The sequence below is a fragment of the Dipodomys merriami genome, unplaced genomic scaffold, assembly GCF_024711535.1.
Source record: "Dipodomys merriami isolate MVZ:Mamm:240054 unplaced genomic scaffold, mDipMer1.0.p SCAF_9, whole genome shotgun sequence".
NCBI classification, from domain to species: Eukaryota; Metazoa; Chordata; class Mammalia; order Rodentia; family Heteromyidae; genus Dipodomys; species Dipodomys merriami.
Window position 1 is genome coordinate 38,696,043 of NW_027206512.1, and position 23,895 is coordinate 38,719,937.

General features: G+C 36.4%; 1 protein-coding gene across 1 annotated transcript in view; it reads right to left on the bottom strand.

Annotated features, from left to right (window-relative positions):
• The window catches only part of Gabrb1 (gamma-aminobutyric acid type A receptor subunit beta1), a 313,871-nt gene that overhangs the window by 185,219 nt on the left and 104,757 nt on the right, over positions 1-23,895 (bottom strand). Inside the window, exon 4 of the mRNA XM_070012745.1 lies at positions 5,884-6,104. Coding sequence (XP_069868846.1) covers positions 5,884-6,104 — 221 coding nt within the window. The remainder of the gene's footprint in view (positions 1-5,883; positions 6,105-23,895) is intronic.

The following is a 23,895-nucleotide window of genomic DNA, read 5'->3' on the forward strand; positions in this document are numbered from 1 at the left end:
TTTGTATCTTTTTCTTTTTGCTACTAGAACTGGGGCCTTTTTAAATGCAAGTACTGGTGGGCTTTTTTTGTATATTTGTTTTTTGTCGGTTGTGGGGCTTGAACTCTGGGCCTGAGCACTGTCCCTCAGCTCATCAGCTCAAGGCTGAAGTTTGATTTAGCTTACAAACTTATAAGAAGTAAATTCATTGGGTGGTATGCAAGCATAAAAAATGCATTAACTAAAATATTGTAGATTCAAGCGAGAACTCAAATAGTGTAATTCCTTAGAAAGGCAAAGTAAAGGTTCAATAAAATAAGCACCAGGAAGTGGGGACTTGGAAGGGGTGGGATTAAAGGGAAAGGGTGGAAAAATGAAGAGAGGAGGGAGAAAATGCAGACAAGAATCCAATGTATAACCTAAAAAACTAAGAAAAGTGAGGGAAGGATGAGTGAGAATGTTGAAAGGGGTAACATTGACCAAGATATAATTTATTCATAAACTGCTTTGTTAAATTATAACTTCTTTGTGCAACTACTTAAAGATAATAATAAAATAGTTCAAAAACGATAAAAGGGGTAAATGGGATAAAATGTTAGAGGAAAGGATATTTAGGGGAAGATACAGTAGGACATTTCATTATGGCTATAGTGTTACATAGAAAATATAAGTGGTCTCAATAAACTTAAATTTCAGAGAAATAATTTATAGAGTATCCCAATAAATTTGAATTTCAGGGAGCAACTTATTTAGGACACATTGGGGGTTGAAATTCTTTTGGCATGTTTTGAGAAATAAGTAGAGTGTCTTAGATTACAGATGTACGATTGAAGTCAATTTGGTGAGGGCTTTGAAGACATTAATATTTTTGTGTTTGGGGGGAGTGATACGATCTAGCATACTCTATAGGAAAAACAAATGACAGTGATAAGAAGGAAAACATTGTAGAAGGAAAACTGGCCAGGAAGTGACAGATATTGACAGCGTTAACTTAGTGACAGACATGGTCTAGAAGTAGAGAAGATAGATGAGATAGAGCAAGCTTTAGACAAGAGCTTCAATCTCAGGCACAAGAGACATAGATGTTTCACAGCTCGTCCCTGCCAATGAGGATGGAGATGCTTTGAAGTAAGATCTGCTTTGGGAGAAAACAAATGATATGAACTAAGTGTCATGTCAGGAGAAACTTCAAGGCACCTAGATTGAAATGTTTAGTGAACAATTACAAATCTTTCATTTTTCTCTGAAACTCAGTGGTTTGAATTTTTTTTAATTCGAGGCTGTTAAATTGGTTTAGTATGTCATACCTGCTATTGTTGTACAAATTAGAGACAAAAGAAAAGCCAGTGATGAAACAGCTAACAAAAGCAATTCAAAAATTATTCCAAGTCAATGATCATTCTAAAGTTATTTAGAGAAGACAAGAGTATAACTTGATAGACATTGGCGATGACTTGGGTAATTTTGGACAGAGGCATTTTAAGAAAATCGTATTATGAGTTGGGTGCCACAGGCTCACTCCTGCAATCCTACCTACTTAGGAGGCTGAGATCGAGAGGAATGAGGTTGAAAGCCAGTTCAGGAAGAAAAGTTCCCAGACTGTCTCCAGAGTAACCAGCAAAATACAGTGGTAGAGTGTCAGCTGAGAAAGTGAGTCCAGTATGAGGCCCCGAATCCAAACATTAGTACCACATAAAAAGGGGGTGGGGAGAATAAAAAAAAGAAAGCAGCATACTCTGTAGGGCTTCATTGATTGGGAATGGGGAAACGAGACAGAGGAGGGTGCAGGGGTGCCAAAGTAGAGAAAACCAAAGCTTCCATGAACTTCCATGTTGAAAGAGCACTAGCATGAAGGGTCAGTAGAGAGATGAGCCTGAAGACTGAAGAGCCTGAAGACTGAAGTACAGGAAAACTAAAACAGAAAGGCAGTTGCAGCAGTTGGAGAAAACACACTGGGGGAGAGATTAGCCTTAGAAAGAAGAGAATGTGTTTCCTTTCCAGTGAAAGGAAAGGAGAAGGGGAAAGCCAGGGGAAATTTTATGGATTTTTTGAGAAAGGGTAGAGAGAGCTCATGGGACGAAAGCCCTACTCTCCTTACACAAGTTACAGCAGAGCCCGAGTTACAGCATAGTCCTATCGTTGGAGCCCTGCATAAATAAAGTAGAAAATTTCAGTGGTTTCAGACTTCCCATGGATGAGTGCATTTTGCCACACAGTACAGGAACCTCAATAAATAGGAAAGGGCACAAGGAATGAGCTCTCTCTTCCAAGATAGACACCTGCTTCACAAAACTGTGTTTTCTCGGAAGTTCCAGCCTCCAGTCAACACTCTTCTGTTATTGGGGAGTTCGTGCCATCATCACGTGAGTGTCAAATCTGATAGTTCACCAAGATATAGTACAACCTGCTCTATACTTGTGATTTTCTATAAATGAACTTGAAGCACCTCATACTGAATTTGAATGTAGGAAATATTGGACTTTGTTTAACATGTTCATATGATTTTGGAATACCTGGTCAAAGGGGTTTGGGGCCGCATTCAGAAAATTTCATGGATCCTGTCATTGTTAAACACTACTCAGTAATGGGTGACCTCATTCACAATGATCATTAGCTGGACTTATGGAAAGGAGGATGGCCATCAATTTTATTCTCCTGATTTCTCCCATCTAAAGTAGGGACTGTACAACTATAAAGATGTCAAATCACACATTGTAGAATGAGGATTTTCTACTCTGTGTGCTTAGGAATGATAAATGATAGCTATTCTTTAAAAGGCTCTTATCAAAAGAAGTTACAGATTTTAATTTCTACAACTAGGAAATGTTACATTAGAGCCATTAAACATGAGCACACTTTTAAGACTCAGAAAGATAGAAATAATTGAATTTAGGCTCAGAAGGGAGTTTAGGCTTAATGTTGTCCAATCCTTTCCATTTAAGGTCAACTTAAGGTTTTCTTTAAGCTGGCTGGGAGATGCAAACTGGTGAGCTCACAAGTCTGTCCGTTTCAATTGCTTTCCATTCTTCCATATGACAAATTGCCCAGGAACCAAATTAGTAAATGGTGCACATACTAAATCCTTAATGAGCATCTTCTTAATTGGTCAAATATATCTATATTCTGATCATTAGTACCCCCTGAGAGCTAGAGAACCACTCTCAGAATGCAGTTTTTTTCAATACCTAATAATAGGGCTATAAAACTCACAATGAGTTAGCAAAATATAATTTAGGACTTGCTGTATATTCTCTCATATATTATTTTTTATTATTGTTTTTTGGCCAGTCCTGGGGCTTGAACTCAGGGCCTGGGCACTGTTTCTATTTATGTGGTACTGAGGAACGGAACCTAGGGTTTCATGTGTGCTAGGCAAGCATTCTACCACTAAGCCATATTCCCAGACTGCTCTCGCCTATTATTTTAAAGATCTCAATAATGGAAGTGGCGCTGTAGCTCAAGTGGCAGAGCACTTGCCTTGAGCTGAAGAGCTGAGGGACAGCTCCCAGGCCCAGAGTTCAAGCCCCACGACCGACCAAAAAAAAAAAAAACAAAACAAAAAAAAAAAAAAAAGATCTCAATCATGAATTTGGGAGGTATTGAGGTATTCTAGATAAAAAAGAAACTTAGCAAAGTTACTTAATTTGTTCCAGGCCAACCAGTCAAAACCAACTTCATTCCTCTGACTGCAGATATTATGCATTCTCTTTTCTATCTTATGCTCTCTCCAAGATATCATAGTTTCTAGGGAATGGCAAACCACAGCTTGTGAGGGAAGAGGCTATGGTGAAGGCAGTAAGGAAGAAGAGAATGTATCAGATCTGATATGAGACATTTATGGAGAAAGTGGGTGCCACAAAAAGTACACCAGAGGAAGCAACAATGCTTGATAAGAAATGTGCTCATTATCTTGCCCATGTAATTGTAACCCCTCTGTACAGTATTTTCATAATAAAAAATTAAAAAAGTACACCAGAGTCCACATGCTAGATGCATAGTTTCTGTTTCTATTTGGATGGTCCTACTAGGTCCAAAGACTAAGCTACATAGACAATAGTTTGTCTCTGAAGAGGAAAAAGCAGTCTTGTACAAATTGGAAGGAGATGTTGGAAGACAACAGAAAGGAAAAAATGCAGCTATTCTAGTCAGGATAGTTAAACTTAGTACAAGACGTTATGTCGAAAAATGAACCTTACCATTTAGGCCGGGCGGGTGTAGTTGAGGAGGTGGGAGGGAAGGGATGGTAGGGGAAAAACAAAGGAGGAGGCAACAACGCTTGATAAGAAATGTATTCATTACCTTGATCACGTAAGTAAATGTAACCCCTCTGTACAATATTTTCAAAATAAAAAACTTATTAAAAAAACTTAGTTCCTCTTTTGTCATTATGTCATTGTGATCCTAGATAAGGCTTTATGTCCTTCTATGCTTCAGTTTCCCGGTTGTAGAATGAGGTGAATTCAGACTTAGGATTCTCTAAGATTGATTTTTTAAGATGTATTCAATCTTAATGAGTCTCTAATATGTTATTTCTTTGTATAATTCAATTCCCATTGGTAGACACTGAAAATAACTTGGAAATTCTTATAGTATAATCTTGTAAACTAACAATTTGACCTTCATTCTTGTAAAAAATATAGTTGCCCTTTAAAAAATTATTTGTATGCACTCTTGAGTAATCAGTTAACTTGCAAAAATAGCTGTTGATTAGGATATTAAGATTGGTTGTGGAATTACTTTTCTAGACTAGATACTTGATATAAGTTGGATAAACAACAAAAAGTCTGAGTCATTCCAGTATATGAACCATCACTATGAATCAATTACCAATCACTATTAGTACATTTTTGTCTGTAATTGTTATCAGTATGGTCAAAAGAGATGTTGCTTTATTTCATGATTTTTCCACAACACATTTAGATCAAATTGTAATTAGAGTTCAGATTGTAACTGAACCAGTGGAAAATTTCTAAAGATCATTTTGCCAAGAAAGATGATCCAATTTTACTGTATAAATGAAGACCAGATTTCTCAATCAAATAACCAACCACTAAGTTAGATTATAAATTTTGTCTCTGAGACATTTTTCACTTCCATGTTTCTTAGGGATTTTGTCAAGCTTATAGATATTAATTGTAGATTTTTGCACCATAGATAGAGTTTTAGCTTTGTGTTCATAGTAAATGAAACAATTTTAGGGAGCCAATAATATCACCAGAATAGTAAGAAAATTGGGTGCATATATTGTGGGTATATTGTATACCTGTCATCTATTTTTTAAAAAGAGAATTGCAAAAATTTAAAGACCTTTACATATCCTCTAAATACAGGTCATAGCTTAGATATGTTCGGCAAAACTGCAAATGAATTTTTAAACATAGAAAATATTTTTAATAAATGACGCCTGAATTAGTGGGTAGCCATATGGGAAAGTAGAGAACCTCTACTCATACTTCGTGAAAAATGCAAAATTAATGCAATATGAATCACAAACCTAAATAAAAAAAGATTAAATAAAATAGTTTAAAAACTAATACATGGATTTTTCTCAAACTTGCCACAATAATGTCTTCCAATTTCTTCAAAACACTTACTTCCTTGTTATAATTTAGTAGCTATCCCTGCAACTTGGAACAATCTTGGTGACTTGGTGACATATACATATATATATATATATATATATATATATATATATATGCTAAAATAAGCTAATAGTTGGAAATCAGGGGCAAAAATGTTCTTGTACATTCCTGCCCATGCTGAACTCAAATATTATTGGAGATATTATCATTTTTTAATAGAAGTTTACTATGCATATGAAACATCTAAACTGCTTCTCTCTCCCTTACCCACTCCCCACTGTAGAGCTAGAACAACAGCAGCAGCATGCATTGGGCCACTTACCGGAGTCCATAGAGAACAGTCCCATCAGGATGCAGTCGGATCATTCGGTTTTTCACTGTCACTCCATGTACAAATGACTTCTTGTCATTCAGAAAGTAGGTGTCAGGAACCCAGAGTTGGTCAGCCACCCTGTTGTCCAGGGTAAGGTTTAGTGGGATTCCAGAATAAGAGAGCCTTTTGTCTTTCCAAGACTGCTGGAAGTACATGGTGAGTGTATAATCCTGGGAAATAAAGGAAGCCAGAAAGGAATTTTACTGTCATAGTTATCTAAGGTCTTTACTTAAGAATCGGACAGCACGTAGTACTGTAGATGCCTGAAGAACCTGGTAGATACTTGTGAATAGGTTGGATTTTATACCTCCAGGTATAAGTCAAATGATAGGATGAAGTACTAGAACGATGCATGAGTGTATGTATAAGCAATACAGCACAATGATACATGACTAACTCTTTTTGTGGTGGTACTGAGTTTTGAACTCAAGACCTTCTTTTGCTTGCTGGGGAAGTACTTTCCTACCTGAGCCATTCTACAGCTCCCTCCCTTGTTAGATATGTACAACTAGAATCTTTGTTTTGTTACTGTTGTATTCTCCCATATATTCATCAGCATCAGTCTATTTTGACATGTCCCTACAACATACAATGTACCGAAACTTGACTCATCCTTGTCATTCTCTGTCATCTTCCTCCTCCCTTCCTAAACAATCTTGATAAGCATCATTGTTCTATTTTCACCTGTGTACATAAAGTATGTTGACCATTTTTACTTTCCTTCACCTTCTCTACTTACCCTTGTGCCTCCTACTGGTATCCGTAGCCCAGACAGGACCCTTTTACCTTCCCGTTATTTCTGTCATGTTTTGTCTTTTAGTGTATACATGCTACGTTTTCAAAGAGATTATCATTTGAGCACACATGCATATGCAGGCCTTTAATCATACAGCGCTCCTTCTCTGTTCTCTTTCTGCTTACTTAACAGCTTTTGGTGAGTTTCATTTTTTTTCTACACCCACCCATTCAAGACACTTTATTACTTGAGCCATGTCCCTAGCCCTTTTTGCTTTTTTTTTTTTGAATTGGCTTTCCTGTTTTTGGCTAAGTTGGCCTGGACCACAACTCCCCTATTTACACCTCCCAGATCTGGGATGACAGATACATGCCACCATGCCCAGCTTATTAGTTGAGATGATCTGTCACTAACTTTAGCCCCCTGCTGGCCTTCAATCATGGTCCAGGTTACAGGTGTGAGCCACCATGTTTGGTCTATAATTGAATTTAAAGACTTAAAGGTAGTAATATGGAAGGAAATAACCAGTTTACAAAAAGTAATCACTCTTGGACGGTATGCTTACAGTTTCATTTTATAGTAGGAAATTTGATTAAAAAAGAAAAACAACTAAAAACAGATTCACTTAAGGGAGAGGATGGTGTTTTTCAAGCAGCAAGTACACTTTTAAAAATTAATACATCTTTCTTTGATGCATAAAGGTTATCCATTTTCATTTTCTGTATCTGTGAGTCACGGAAAGTGCACATGTAGGTGGAGATGTTTACTTTGGCCTGAAGATTAACATCAGTGGTATAAGTGATCAACAGTTTCTTTTTTATGTTACTCCTGCTGTGTATAAGGAGTTGGTAAAATTCAGCATCGGATTTGTACTTGAGAGTGTGTTTCCTCACCTTCTGCAAAAGGTTAGAACAGAACATTTTGTGATTTTTTTCCTAACTGGGTTTTCCCTGGCAGCGAGAGACAGGAAGATTTGGGCTCGATAAATAGATCAAGCTACAGGGGAGGGATGATGGTGATTATCTAGTGCTTTAGTTATTGTCTATTTTTAAAGAACTCTATTAATACAAAGTACAATTGCCCATTAAGAGAAAATAAATTGGCTGCAGTGTAATCATAAAGTGTTTAAGATATGGATCCCCACATAATAAAAACAAAAGGCTTCATTTTTCTTTTAAAGGACATTTACATGTCGATAGTGACTTTGTGAGTGGCTTAGCAAATACTCATGAATCTTGTACAACATCTGTACGGAAGTGGCATATGAATCATACAGAATCACTGACTCAAATCATGAGCCTTACAAGTGGGCAAACTGGGCAAACTGCATCCCAGCTAGATATCCCTCAATTGATATATATATATATATATATATATATATATATATATATATATATATATACACACACATACATACATATGTATGTGTATACAGACATACATATGTCTGTATATACATACATATGTATATATGCATGTATTTTTGAAAAGTCTTCTGGAGGATAAATTTAGTCCCTTAAACAATATATGCAACTACATTCACAATTTACTTGGAAACTATCTTGTAATATATGAAAGGCATGCTTTTTGTTACTCACTCATAAGAATTTTTGCTTTGCACAACTGATCACAACTATTTCATTTAAAAATCTGAAACCTTGTTTAATCTTACCTTCATACATACAAACTTTATATGGGTGCATGCACACATAGATGCATACACACCTGTGTGAGTATGTGTATGAAAACATACACAATTACTACTGCTTCATTTATATCCTCCTTAAATTTTAAGAAAATGACATCTGTTTGGAAGAAAATGAATTGAACAGATTCTAAACCTTAAATTTCAAAACACCTTAACTTTAATATCTCCCACATGAAGAGCTATGCAACTACAGGAAACTCACTTTATTTGTTTCATTTCAGATGCCTTGTTTTAAAAATAAATTTAAAAATATCATTTTACTCCCTTATTGCAAATATGAAGGTTAAAAGTATGTTAGAAAGCTAGTTGCTGGTGGTGCATGCCTGAAGCCTAGTTACTCAGGAGGCTGAGATCTGAGGATTGTGGTTCAAAGCTGGCCCAGGCAGGAAAGTCACTGAGTCTCTTATCCTTAATTAAGCATCACCAAAAACACAAAAGGTAGAGCTATCACTCAAGTGGTAGAGTGCTAGCTTTTAGCAAAAACATGTGTTAGAAACTGTAACATGATGAGACACATATATAGGTTTGGGTCTATATGTATATATAATGTGTGTGTGTGTGTATATATATATGTATACATATATCAGTATATATATATGATTAAGAATTTTGTTCAAAAGGCTTTTGAAGATAATGATCATGGTAGTAATAAGGGTGGACAGAAGGACAGTATAGCAACACTTAAATTCCAGCAACATCTCCTTACTCTGCTCACAGTGAACCACTCAGAGTAACAATCTCTCTTGCTGTATGGTATGCTATCTACTTTTCACAACCATCTCATATCTATTACTACCTTTGGTTCTCCCAGCAACTAATGAGATACACTAATCCTCTAGAACAGAATTTAGAGATTTCATGCTGCAGAAAGTATTGACTATTATAGATCATTTGTACCTACTATCCCTTACTTCATATACATCTTACCAGGGAAATTGGAATATAAGAACATCTACAACCTCATTTGGGTAGATTCTACTTTCATGTAAAAAAACAAGTGGATAAATAGCTGTTATGTTGTTCTACTACACAAATTTCATACTAACTCTTCACCAGATTAAAGAACAAGTACTCTAAAGGATAGATTTTTAAGAAAATATTGTGTGTGTATGTCTGTGGTGTGTGTGTGTGTGTGTGTGTGTGTGTGTGTGTGTGTGTGTGTATTAGTGCTAAGAGCATTGAAATTACTTTTTCTTTCAGGGCTGCATCTGGGAGAATTAGATGTATTCAACCAGTTTTCTCACTTATGCAAGCTTCTTCTTGAGAGAAGTGCAACACTTTTCAAAACCATGGGCTACAGGGAATTCTGTGACACTGAAGTAAATTAATGGGATTAGCCGTGTGAGATTGCTAATGAAATTGGTCAGGCTAATTCAAGCATGATAGAATTTGATTCGTTGAGGAAAGGCAAGAAAGGTTATTAAATCACTAGTACTCAGGAAACGCCTCCAAAAGAATATACTTTGTGAATGTAAGTATGAGTAAAGATTGGAGAAAATCATTATAATAACTAAGTCATTCTTTTCTGAGAAAAAGATACCATTCTATTTTAGATATGTAATTTTAATGTCGGAGAAACTTCCCCCTTTAGCCTATATTTAGCAGTGTCTGACGATAGATATGGCTGTCATAACTAGGGTAGCGGTAATAGGCTTTTGTGCACAGAGGTCAAAAGTCCTCTTGACCTAATGAGGGTGTCAGCAGAGCCCCCCACGACAAAAGATTTGCTGGCTCAAAACAGTCACAGTTGAAAATTGTCTCTTGTCAAGGTTGAAAAACCTTGCCTTTTATAAAGTATTCTTCCTTTACACATTAGGAAAAATACTTTGCCATCTTGTTCTATCACTTACTATGAAAAATGTGTATAGTAGCCTATTTTCTTGAGCTTTTGACAGAGCTCTCCAAAGTTTGTAGTATGGAATGCTGACACAGTATGGTTAGTCATTTACTATTTTGCTCTAAGAACTAATTTTCTAAAAATTCCTCATCTAGGATTAGATTAGGGAAAATAGTTATGGGTTTAAGGCAAATGTATCGATCTAGATCTATCCATTTTATAGAATGAGTTTGAAGAAAACTCCACAGTAAGCCGGAAAAGTGAGTCTCTATTATCTGCCTTTTCCAACAGCAGGCTTTAATGTTAGCAAAAAGACAGTACATTCCCTTCATCCAAAAGGAATCACACACACACATGCACACACACACACACACACACACACACACACACACACACGAAACACAGTTCTGTAGCTGTTCGCTAGTGGCTCATGCCTGTAATCCTAGCTACTCAGGGGGCTGAGATTTGAGGATCGTGGTTCAAAGCCATCTCGGGCAGGAAAGTCCTTGAGACTCTTATCTCCAATAAACCACCAGAAAACTGGAAGTGGTTCTGTGGCTCAAGTGGCAGAGCGCTAGCCTTGAGCTGAAGAGTTGAGGGACAGCGCCCAGGCCCAGAGTTCAAGCCCCAGGACTGACCAAAAAAAAAAAAGAATAGAAAAAAGAAACATAGTTCTAGTTCACATTTATATTTTATTTTTCATCCATTTTAATATATATGAGATGAGTGTATCAATCACTGTTCCTTATGAAATATTCATGCCATTTCAGTTAAGTTCTACAGTCTGCTCTTAAGAGTAAAGCAATTGTAGTAGAGTTCATCCCACAGTCTTCACCCTGAGGACGATTACCCTACCCAATGTTAGTTACTTTTCATTGGGCCATGTCTCCTGGCCTGCTAATCTTAAACTTTGTGGATAGACAGTAGATAGTTAATAGAGAAGCTGGTTCACAAACACATAATGAGTATATACATAACTCAAAAATGATGAAATATGAAAATAGAAGTGTTCTCCAAGGAATTATCTACTGATCAAGGGATCTCAGACAAGGGTTGTTGGACTAAGCACAAAGGTCATAATAAAGAATAAAGCTGTGTTGCTACTATAAATTTATAAAAAGAGGAATCCATCCAAAGAGAAAGGCACAAAACAGGCAAAGTTTATTGTTATAGAGTGAATGGCAAAATTCATGAAGGTTTTCTACTTGCATCTGACCCTATCTTTTCTGTTTTCTTGGGTGAAGTTGCCTCAATCTTTATTTCCTCTATACAGAAGAGCACTGATCAGCATATACATATATTAGAATGTCATAAACAATGATAACATATATTAAAAGCCAAGGAAACTTCAAGCTATCACTTGGATCATCTCCCTGAAATTAAAAAAAGGGAAGTAGTATGAATACTTTGAGGCCCAGAGATGCAAAATCACTTTAAAATAAGGGATATATATGCACACACACACACACACACACACACACACACACACACACACACACACACACATATTTGGTTTTGATTTTGTATATTAGCTAGAAGGTGGAGGTGAAAGGAAAGAAGGAATCAAATTACTTATCAAAACAAATCCTTTCAAACTAAAAAAAAAAAAAATTACCCAGAAAGTCACTTAGAGACTGAATAGTAACAAGTAGTATACATTGCAAGACAAGGAAAACAAATATTCAACTCAGAAATATTGTGTCATAGAAGTTTAGTGAAGGCTGGGCCCCAGTGGTTCACACCTGTAATCCTAGCTACTCAGGAGACTGAGATCTGTGGATCACAGTTCAAAGCCAGGTCAGGTGGGAAAGTCAGTAAGACTTTTATCTCCAAATAACCACCAGAAAACAAGAAGTGGTTCTGTGGCTTAAGTGGTAGAGTGCTCACCTTGAGCGGAAGAGCTTCAGGGGTAGCGCCCAGGCCCACAGTTCAAGTCCCACAACCAAGAGAAATAATTAGTGAAAAATATCGGATAAATAAACCATTTTGAACTATCATAGGAATAAACAACACAACATGCCTTTCTAATGAAAACTCCTACTTAGGCAAATATTTTTGGCATTATCCTTAAGTGTTTGTTTTTTTTTTAACAGCAGAAAGACATCAATATATCCTCTGAAGTTGCTGTTAATTCCTATTCTTTTATCTATATCTCATGTAGTGTTTGATTTACTGTAAAACATGAATATAATACATGCACCCTTCATTACCATTATTGTCAAGGCCTATGTTCTTATTTATTATTGATTTACTCATCAACAGTGTTCCAGTGTGGGCCCAAGGGAACATAATCTTCTTTTACCTTTGCATCATCCTAGATAGTCCCATTTGGTTTAACCATCTGTGTAGTCAGACTTTTTCTCATTCATGTGTGTGTTCTGAAATTATTTGGAATCAATCAACTTACTTGTTGAACAAAACCACTCAACTATGATCCTATAACAAATGAGAATCATCTAACAATAAACCAATATACAGGACATATAAGACATTAAGATGCAAATAGAGCAGTATGCATATGGTTCCAATGTAACAAACTACATGATACACATTAAATGCAATTTTGACTCAGTATTATGTAACTCTTTTCACATTTATATGCTACTAATATGTATTCTAAAACTATATTCATTTTCATTAGAAGTATAAAAAACTTCTCAATCAATAGATCTCAGTTTAAGTAGAAAAACAAATTCATGTTGTCAACATCTAATGGTGGTTAACTATATTTAAAAAGCTATATTATGCCAGATGGTGTGGGGGCAAGCTGAATAATTTTCATCCCCTACCTCAAAGATGTCGTAATCTAATGGGGAAGATTTATCATTGCTTTACAAGCTTCACATCTCTTCATTGCATGGGGAACCTGAGTTTCCCTCAATTTTAATCACTCAGAGTAGCTTACTAGTTTCAATTTCCTTTGTGGACATCTGCCTAATGGCAAGACTATAGAGTAGCAAAAGATCAGTTTAACCACCTCTTGCATGAATCCAGAGAGGCTGTCAGTTGCCTTAACACAGAATTGAAGAGGAGGAGGACAAAAGGAAAAATGTGTGAGTCATTTAGAGCAGCACTTATAACCTTGGAAGGTGGAAGGCTTGAAGAAGGAAGAAACACGTATGACCCCTAGGTCCTGACTTGAGCAGGAAGGCAGATTACAATAAGAAGAGTTGAAGGTTGGGAGCAGACATTGATAATGTACTTCCGATGAGTTTGTGTTGTGAGTGTCAATAGCTAGGTAGGTAAAATGGTCAAGTAAGTAGTTATTGGTCATACAGGAACTGAGGGCTTGGAGAGAAGCACAACTATGTAGGTCATGAGTGATACGTGAAGTTGTGGGAAGGAAAACCTCAATTTGAGGGTTGAGCTCCTCAACCCTGGTCTGCTTTTGATTGTAGCACTTACCTCAAAGTTCTATAATAATTTCTCAGTCCCATTATATTTTGAGCTCCCAGGATGAAAGGGTCATGTATTTGTGCTTTGCACTGACTTGGGCAATGGATAATAGATGATCAGATATCATAGTTGGGGGCTGGAGTGTAGCTCAGGGGCAAAGTGCTTCCAGAGCAAGTGCAGCATCCTGGGTTTGATCCCCAGAACCCAAAGAGAAAAGACAAAAAGTATATCTTAGTTGCATGGGAAATTAGTAATGTAATGTGTTTGGGATATCTGGTGTGGAGGCTAGAGCTAAATTATCTCATTGCATTCCAAGTCTCTGAGAAATTGGCCATTGTGAGGGAGCATTAAGGGAGGACTATTATGTACCTAAAATAATTAATAATGCAAAATTTTATTCTGGAATGACTCAAGAATAATGGGTCTATACAAATAGCAAATGGATACATTTCTGAGAAATAATAAAAGGGTATGCATCTTAAAAACAAGCTTAATTTTCAGGAATTAACTAATAGTGATTTTTATACTACATTTTAACTAATATTTATATCAAATAAATTTCATTGCTACTTTCAGCAATAACTCATCAGTTTGTAAATATAAGTGTATTTATACTAAAGATTTGAAATTGAATTTCTGCTCAGTAAAATTTGGGGCTCATTTACAAGTTAGTCAACATTCACAATGATGAAATATTAAATCAATATTTATTCATCAAGAGCATGATTCATAAGTGTCCCTGACATTCAAAACTACATAATTGTATTTGACATGCTATTTTTTATTAAAGTTTCTTAGCTCCAGAGGTTCACAGAAAATGCTGGCTTGGCTTGTGTGGTTGATGCATGGTCCTTGAGTTCAATTTCCAGTACCACAAGAAAAAAATAATAGAGCTTTTGTCATTATTTTTAAAGAGCAATATTTTATTCAGCTCTGTGAATCTATTTCTTCTTTGTGATGTAGTGTAGAACTCTCATCAAATCAATGAGTGGAAATACAACTCATTCTATTTTGGTGACAACATATAGGTTATGGATATGCTGAAAATGATTCCCTCATTATTCATGGTCACTGAAATTGATTTGGGCCTTTTAATAGCTAGAATAATACAATGATAAATATCTCTCCTTTACTTTCTCTTGCTTCCCCTGTGTGTATGTGTATGTACATGCTAAGATGTATTGAATTCTGATATACTTTTCTTACATAGTTAGCTTCATAACTAGCTTGACTTTCTACTAAGGTGTAATACCAAAACATGTGTAAATATATCATAATACTGATGCTTGACAACATCTGTTTTGGTTTTGATTTTTTATAAGCTTATCCTCTGTACTATAATAAGATAGCTTGGTAAATAAATAGAAAGAAGACAATAGACTTCACCTTTCGAATCTTTATTTTCTAAACATTGAACTCAACCGAAATGTAAAACACGTATCAAGAGAGGCCTTAAAGTCATATTTACACAATTGTCAGCCATCCTGGGTAGTTCACACTCACAAAGCACCTGTTCAAACTTTTGTTGGTCTCTGACTGGGTGTGCTGTAAGTGTTTTGGTGGAAAGTGTGGTGGAGAAGGATCTTGGCTGCTTTCCCTATATGATGAGGAAACAAAGGAGTAAGTATCTAGGAAGTTCCTTAGGAATGAACAAAAAAGTTATTTGTGAATTTTGAAGCTAATAGTTCCAATATTTAGTTTCCTTCTGGTGTAGACTCATAATCAACTTTGGCCTCTACCAAGCTTACCCAAGAAGAAAGGTAGAGACTGACCCTCAGAAATAAAGCCTGCAAGTTAACATTATGATAAAACAAATTCATCTATCAACTGAGTCCTTTTTTTTTTATTTGTGGGTCGTGGGGCTTGAACTCTGGGCTTGGGCCCTGTCCTTTGCTCTTCAGCTCAAGGTGAGTGCTCTACCGCTTGAGCCACAGCACCACTTCTGGTTTTTAGTGGTTTATTGGAGATAAGAGTCTCACGAACTTTCCTGACAGGGCTGGCTTTGTACCGCAATCCTCAGATGTCAGCCTCCTGAGTAACTAGGATTATAGTAGTTAGCCACTGGTGCCTGGCTTCAGCTGAGTCTTTTGCTTAAAAAGATATTCAGTATCACAATGAAACATGGCATTAAAAATTAAGAGACCTAGAATTTAATTAAAGACTCATTGATTATTAGTCCTGTGACTTGGTGCAAATCTATCCAGTAGTCTGAAACTCAATTATCTTACTTTGTATGGATAACCCTATTAACAAAACTGTTGGAAGAACTAATTGGCTTGTAAACTATAGAATATGGATCTGAAAAATCAACTGGTTGAAAGCATGCTACACAACAATGTGGTGCTATATATATATATATATATATATATATATATATATATATATATATATATAGGCATATATATTCATTCTCGACTATGTTCTCTTTATCCCTTATATTCTTAGAAATGAGGAATGATAGCAAATGTTTAAATATACCATCAGCCTTTTAGTAGATGGTTTCCAGATATTATTCAATGTATGTAAGACAAAAAAACTAACCTATGAAGCTAGAACTAATCTCTTTGTTTTCACAGGAAAGACTCTGCATTTAAGAGATGCCCGAATTAATTTTTAAAAAAAGAGATACCTGAAAACTCTACTCTAAAATGACATAGCTGTGATTTGAGCCCAGATCTGTCTGACTCTGATGTTTTACTTCTTTCTTCCTACAATATCGTTTCACCAGTGATAGCTTAAGCATGTCACACGAGCACAAAAGATTTTTCTCCTAGGATATGGTTTTTATCTCTTGCCCAAGGCTGACTTCTGCCTTGCTGTTTTAACAGATGCCAATTAATCATTAACATCCAGTTGCTGTACAGACTCTTCAGTTCTCTCTGCTATCTTACCCATGAACACCCCTTCATCAGCCAGTGATAATAATGAACGTCACTGTCATCCTCTTACGTGTGTGCTACTGACATCTCCCTGGGATGTTAGAGACAGTCAATTCATCACCTCCCTAATGTGTTAACTGAGCGAAGGCCAACATTTTCGTTCCATAATAATGCTCAAGGAGTACAAGGTGTAGAATAATTTTCTTTGGTACATTCAAAAGCCTGCCAAAGTATTTTACTACTGCCAAGTCAAAGCCTCATTAATCATTAGTTATGGTAGAAACTATATTTCCCTTGCTAGAAATTATTTCCAAGTGACAGTTAGATGGAAGTCAAATATTGCCAGTGCCTGGAAGCAAGGATCTCTTAATTAAGATCATGTGTGCAGGGTAACACTGTGGGAGAAAGGGATGAGCAAAAGCTGATTGAAAGAGGAGGTCACCATGCTTCTTCATCTCTAACACCAAATGAATGGAATACTGACTAAAACTTCTACCCACAGGTGCACCATTATGTCCACTCATGCTTAAACCTAGTCCTTCATCTCCTTTGGCTTTCTCAGTGAATGATTTATACATTCCACTGACCACACTGGAAATTCAGACTCTTCCCTAATTCATTTTCCTTTCTTAAATTCCACTTTAAATCAATCCACATTTTAAAGTCTTTATTCTGTATATAGTTGTTACTAAGTTTATTCACCTAATTTACTGCCTTAGTGATTGTCTCTTTGTAGACTTACTCTTCCTAAATCTATTATATGTCACAGAGCTAGATATTTTGATTATTTTAATTGCAAATGTGATCATGATAATTGAAAAATTAGATCTGCACTATAGTTCCTCATTCTTCTTTTGCTTTTTCCAAGTTTTATTTATTTATTTATTTTTAATACTATTTTATTGTAAAAATACTGTACAGAGGGGTTACAGTTACAGGAGCAAGGTCATTCTTATGATGATAAATTCTTTTTTTAATTTTTAATTTTGTGACTAGGTCTTGAAATAAATATCTGGTGCTTTTGCTCAATGGCTGGTGCTCTACCACCTGAGCCATGCCTTCTACTCCAAAAATACAAATTCCTTCCTTTTTTGTTGATTGTGGGGATTGAACTCAGGGCCTGGGTGCTGTCTCTGAGTTCTTTTGCTACCACTTTGAGCCACAGTGCCACTTCCAATTTTCTGGTGGATACTTGAAGATAAGAGTCTCATGGACTTTCCTGCCTGGATTGGCTTCAAACTGGAATCCTGAGATCTCAGCCTCCTGAGTAGCTAGGATTACAGTAGTCAACCATCAGTGCCCAGCTAAAAATAGAAATTATTTAAATGCAAACAATGTCTCTTTTTGCCCCTTTCTTCTATTTCACCTGTCCCACTTCTTATTTCTGTCACTCTGGTATTTCAAGTCCTCAAATGCACTATATTTTCCCTTGGTATAAAATCTTGGCCTGTAATATACATTCCTCCTCACCTGCTTTTCTGCATACCCTGGACTAACACAAGACTTGAAGTCTGATTTCAATGGCTCTTCTATGCTTTCTCAGGATTCTCTCATCATCTCTGAGTGCACCACTTTACAGGAAGTGGACAGGGTTGTTCTTTTATTCAGAGACTCTGAACTTCATGGGGCCCACCTGCCCATGTGAAATCCCTAGGACTGAAGACAAGGCCTGACTTCCAGTAGGTCTACTCAACAACTATTTGTTGAATAGACCAACAATCAATAAGCTTGGGGACAAACATAGAGACAGACATCCCACTGAAGAAACAACCATCTTGTAACAGACATAAAACATAGCTTAAATGGAAGTAGAGGGAATAAGAGGTAGTATGAGAAGAGAAACAGAGATGAAAATAATGAAAGAAACCTATGGATTTGAGAGATGAAGCAAAAGGATGTTAAGTGAAGATAGAGATTTAGGGATGTTGATGAAAATGGGTTGGATATTAATTAGAAGTGTTTCAAATAGAGATATAAGCAACAACTATAATATGTAAATGAAAAGTAGGACTTATTTTTAAGTCATCTTATGTTTTTTTAGCTTGTTTTATTCACCCTCTAGGGGTGATGTATGCGTCAAAGTTAGGCATCAGCAACAAAGATGGCCCAGAAAAAGAAATCACTCTAAATATTTTATTATCTAGCCAATCACATTCCTAATTAAATTATGAAGTCAGACTCCCACACATTTCCTTTTAGAATACCTGAAAGGCATTAAATTAGTCACCTTCTAAGCTTTACATTATTTAAAATGTTTTCTAAAAATATTACCTTCGAAAAAGTCAGGTGGGAAATTTGGCTTGCTGAGATTGAACTGAGGATGATGAGAATGTGAGTGAGTTTGAGATTTTTGGCAGTCAAAATCTCAGAAAGTGAGCAGCTCTTCTGCATATTAAAATGAGTATACTGATCCAGATCAAAGATTCTTACAATCAGTGTGCCAAAGTACCACCCAAATGACATGGATGAAGAATATAATTCTGTGTAGAGTCCTTATAGCTATATTTTTTGGATAAATGCTCTTATGGAAGCTGTTAAACTATTAATTCTCAGATTTCATGAGAAATTGTAGCCAAAGTATTTCAGAAGGCTTCTGTAAAATCCTAAATGTAGTTAGGCCTATGAAATCTCATTTTGTCTACATTTACAATGTCACTTTCTATTGTACAAATGATTTGATACTCTCTCAACTGTGGAAAAGGGAAGATGAGCCTAGAAACTTCGATGTTGTTACACAAAGACATCTGTTCATGAATACTAATAAATAAATAAATAAATAAAAGGGAAAAGAAACTTTTACTATATACAGTTTCTAGTGCTATGTATTTTGTCCCTTTGATTTCTTCCTTCTGCTTTCCATATTTTAAACTGGTAAACTTTGTAACCTTTTGGGTACTGAATATCCAGGTCAGGGATGAGTGGAAATAAAAAGTCAGCAATGATATGGCCCACAAAATGCTATCTGCAACTTAATGCAGTTTCATTTGTGGCAAGCAGTGTGACTTCTCTCCAATCTCCAACACCTTAGCTGTAGCCTTTTTCCCATCCTGAAGGGAGGAGAGACTGAAGGGTAAGACATGCCTTGAGTGGAAACGGCACAGAAGCCTTAAGGGAGGAAAGGAAAGGCTATGCTGATGTATTTTTCATCTGCATGAAGAAATGTGTATTTTGGTACAGTGTTAAAAACCCTCAAGCAGTTTCTCTCATGTCACAAGTTTAAAGAGTTATCTATGAATGAGTCAGCCTGGGAGTTGTCATGGTAACAATCTCCATCTCTTTGGAGGCAGTTCCCTTCTGATGTTGCCACTGAAATGTCTTAGTTTGGGGAGTATCTGAAGTTGCCATTGCATTTAAATATTCATCATGTTATATATGCATTCCCTGATTTCTCAAGATTACCTGAGGAGAAATCATTTTGAGAGCTCCATAAATAGATATGCAATGTCATGCTCATTTCTCCCATAGAAGAAAGACAATCCCATAAAATAAAACTCCTTCCTGTGTTTACAGTACAATCTTGCCTCTTTTTATCTATCTATCTATCTATCTATCTATCTATCTATCTATCTATCTATCTATCTATCTATCTATCTATCTATCTATCTATCTATCTATCTCATCTATCTCTCTAATTTATCTTCCCTTTCTTTTTCTTTGTGGGTGTAAGTATGTAAATGTATATGTACACATATGTATCTATCTATTTTCCCTTCTCTCTTCCTAGATCTAAGTATGTAAATGTATATGTACAATTAACCTTGAAGAGGAAACTGTGGACAGATATAATCAAATTCAAGTTTCAGAAGAGTAGTTGAAAATAGTGATGAACTTACCATACTGTAACCATTTTAACCTGAAAATGCCTATCTTAAGATCTCAGTATTTCTGATGTAAGTTTCATAATTTGAAAGTTACTGCAAGGCAATCACTTATTTATCTATTAGTTCTCTTTTGAGTAGCTATTATGTAGCAGGCGATCGTCTATGTTCTATGCTACTTCTGTATGTTAGGAATAAATTTAATATACTTCTCTGGTGTTTTTGTTTGATTGTTTTTGTCTGTTGTGTGGTTTGAACTCAGGACCTGGGACTTGTCCCTGCACCTCCTTGTGCTCTATCACTTGAGTCAGAGCATCACTTTTGTTTTTTTAATATATATATTTTATTGTAAAGATACTGTACAGAGGTGTAACAGTTACATGAGCAAGGTAATGAGTACATTTCCTATTGAGCATTGTTACTTCCTCCTTTGTTTTTCTTCTACCATCCCTTCACTCCTCACCTCCCCAATTCCTCCCTCCCTCACCCCCACCCCTCCCCCAAAGTTGTAAAGTTCATTTTCAACAGTGGCTAATTGGAGATAAGAGTCTCATGGTGACTTTTCTGCCCAGGCTGGCTTCAAACTGCAATCCCCAGATCTCAGCCTCGTTAGTAACTAGGTCTTTATATATTACATGACTATACTCCTAGTCACCAATTTCTCAGGAGAACTTATTTACAATTTTTACTACAACATCCAAGATATAACAGGTACTTGTGAACAATCTCGCATATTTTCACAAATGCAGAAATTGATCAATCTGGAATAATGTTGAACAGAACCATGCTCTTTCTACTATACCAGGCTTTCTACAAATGTATGGATATAGTGACCTCTTCAAAGATAGATTTATCTCCTTACTCCTGGAAACATATTTAGGAAAAAGAACTTTGGAGATATAGCTAAGGATACTGAGATGAGATCATGGCAAAATTTTCCAGTGGGCCTAACTCCAATGTGAAGTGTCCTTATGAGACATATAGGAAAGAAAGACGTGAGTAGAAGAGAAGGTGATGTAAAAATGGAGAGAAGATCAATTTTGCATCTACAAACCAAGACATGTCTGGAACCCCAGAAGCAGAACAAGATAAGGGGGAAATATCTTCAGGCATTTCCAGAAGGAACTGCTGCCTTGCGGTTCCTTGATTTCACACCTCTGACCTGGACAACTCAGGAAATAAAGTTCAGTAGTTCTCAGTCATTCTGTTTATAGTGACTAATTAAGCAGCCATGGGAAGCTAACATTGCTCCTAAAACTGTTCTTTTTAAATTTTAGGTATGCTTTGGATATTCACAAACATACTTAGTCCCCTTTAGCAGTATTTTGACAGTAAAACATTTTTGGTCCTAGGATTTTTAGATATGGGATTTATCATTGTCTCTGTCATCAATGTGGTCAAAGAGAAAAGATTAACACACAGAAGATAATAACTAGCATTTATGGAAAAAACCTAGAAATAGTAAATATTTAGTATAAATATAGCATGTACTTTTCTTACTCTATCATGAAGAAGCAAGACCTTTAGGTACTGAGGATGCAACTATCAACAAGACAAAAAACTTTCTTGAGAGTGGAGTCTATGGGGTTCTCTAAATACAGGATCATGCCGTCTTTCCCTATTTGGATCCCCTTTATATTTGTCTCTTGCCTTATTGCTCTAGCTAGGAATTCTAATACTATTTTGAAGAGGAGTGTCTTATTCCTGATTTTAAAGGAAATGGCTTTAACTTCTCACCATTAAGTGTACTGCTCGCTGTAGGTTTGTCATATATAGCCTTTATTATATTGAGGAATATCTGTGGATTCCTAGTTTCTCCAGAGCTTTCATCATAAAGGGGTACTGGATCTTATCAAATGCTTTTTCTGCAGCTATGGAGATGATCATGCAGTTCCTGTCCTTGTCCCTATTGATGTGCTGAATTACATTAATTGACTTGTATGTATTGAACCAGCTTTGCATCCCTGGAATGAATTCTGTTTGATCATAGTGTGCAATGTTTTTGATGAGTTGTTGAAGTTCACTGGCAAGCTCATCTGAAACCTTGCAGAGTAGCAGGGTATAAAATTATTCCACAAAAATCAATAGCTTTTCTCTATGCAAACAGTGAGAAGGGCAAGGCTGAAATCAGGAGAACAACTCCTTTTTTCATAGTGTCAAAAATACATAGGGGAAGTGGCGCTGTAGCTCAAGTGATAGAGTGCTTGCCTTGAGCTGAAGAGCTGAAGGACAGCGCCCAGGCCCAGAGTTCAAGCCCCACGACCGACCAAAAAAAAAATACATAGGGATTAACTTAACCAAAGAAGTGAAGAACCTCTACCAAGAAAATGTGAAAAATCTGAAAAAGGAAATGAAAACAGATCTAAGGAAGTGGAAAAACGTTCCATGCTCCTGGATTGGGAGGAGTAGTATCATGAAAATGGCAATATTGCCAGAGGCTATCTACAAATTCAGTGCAATACCCATCAATATCCCAACTTCATCCTTTAATGAACTAGAGGAAGCAATCCAAAAATTCACATGGAACAATAAAAGACCCCGAATAGCAAACACGATCCTTAGCAGAAAGAACTGTGCTGGGAAAATATCAATACCAAACTTCAAACTCTACTACAAAGTTATCATAGTCAAAACAGCTTGGTACTGGCACAAGAACAGGCTTGAGGATGAATAAAATAGAACTGAAGACCCAGAAATGAACCCACAGACCTATAACCACCTGATCTTTGATGAGAGCCAAAAAACCAGGATGGAAGGATCACAGCCTCTTCAACAAATGGAGTTGGCAGAATTGGCTTAACACATGTAGAAAACCGAAGTTAGATCCTTATATATCACCCTGAACCAGAATCAACTCCAAATGGATCAAAGACCTCAAGGTAAAAGCAGATACCCTGAAAATATTACAGGAGTGAGAACGGCAAACAATAGGGCTCCTTGGCACAGGTAGAAACTTCCTTAATAAAGACTCAGAAATACAACGAATCACAGACAGGTTAGATAAATGGGATTACATTAAACAGCAGAGCTTCTGCATGGCAAAGGACACAGCTAGCAAGATAAATAGAAAGCCCAGAGACTACAAGAAGATCTTCACTAGCCATACAATAGACAAAGGCCTCATACCTAAAGTATATTTAGAACTCAAAAAATTAAATCCCCCCAAATCAAATCACCGAAGAAACAACCACCCCATTATTAAGTGGGCTAAAGAGTTAAAGAGACACTTTTCTGAAGACGAAATAAGAATGTTCAATAGACATGTAAAGAAATGCTCAGCTTCTCTCGCCATAAAAGAATTGCACATCAAAACAACCTTGAGATTCCACCTTACCCCAGTTAGAATAGTGATTATCAAGAAATCTAATAACAACAGATGCTGGTGGGGATGTGGCCAAAAGGGAATGCTACTACACTTCTGGTGGGAGTGCAAACTTGTTCAGCCACTCTGGAAAGCAGTATGGAAGTTCCTTAAAAGACTAAACATAGTGCCCCCTTGTGATCCAGCAATCCCACTTCTGGGTATTTACCCAAATGACCATGAACAAGGGCCATACTAAAGCTACCAGCAGAACCATGTTCACTGC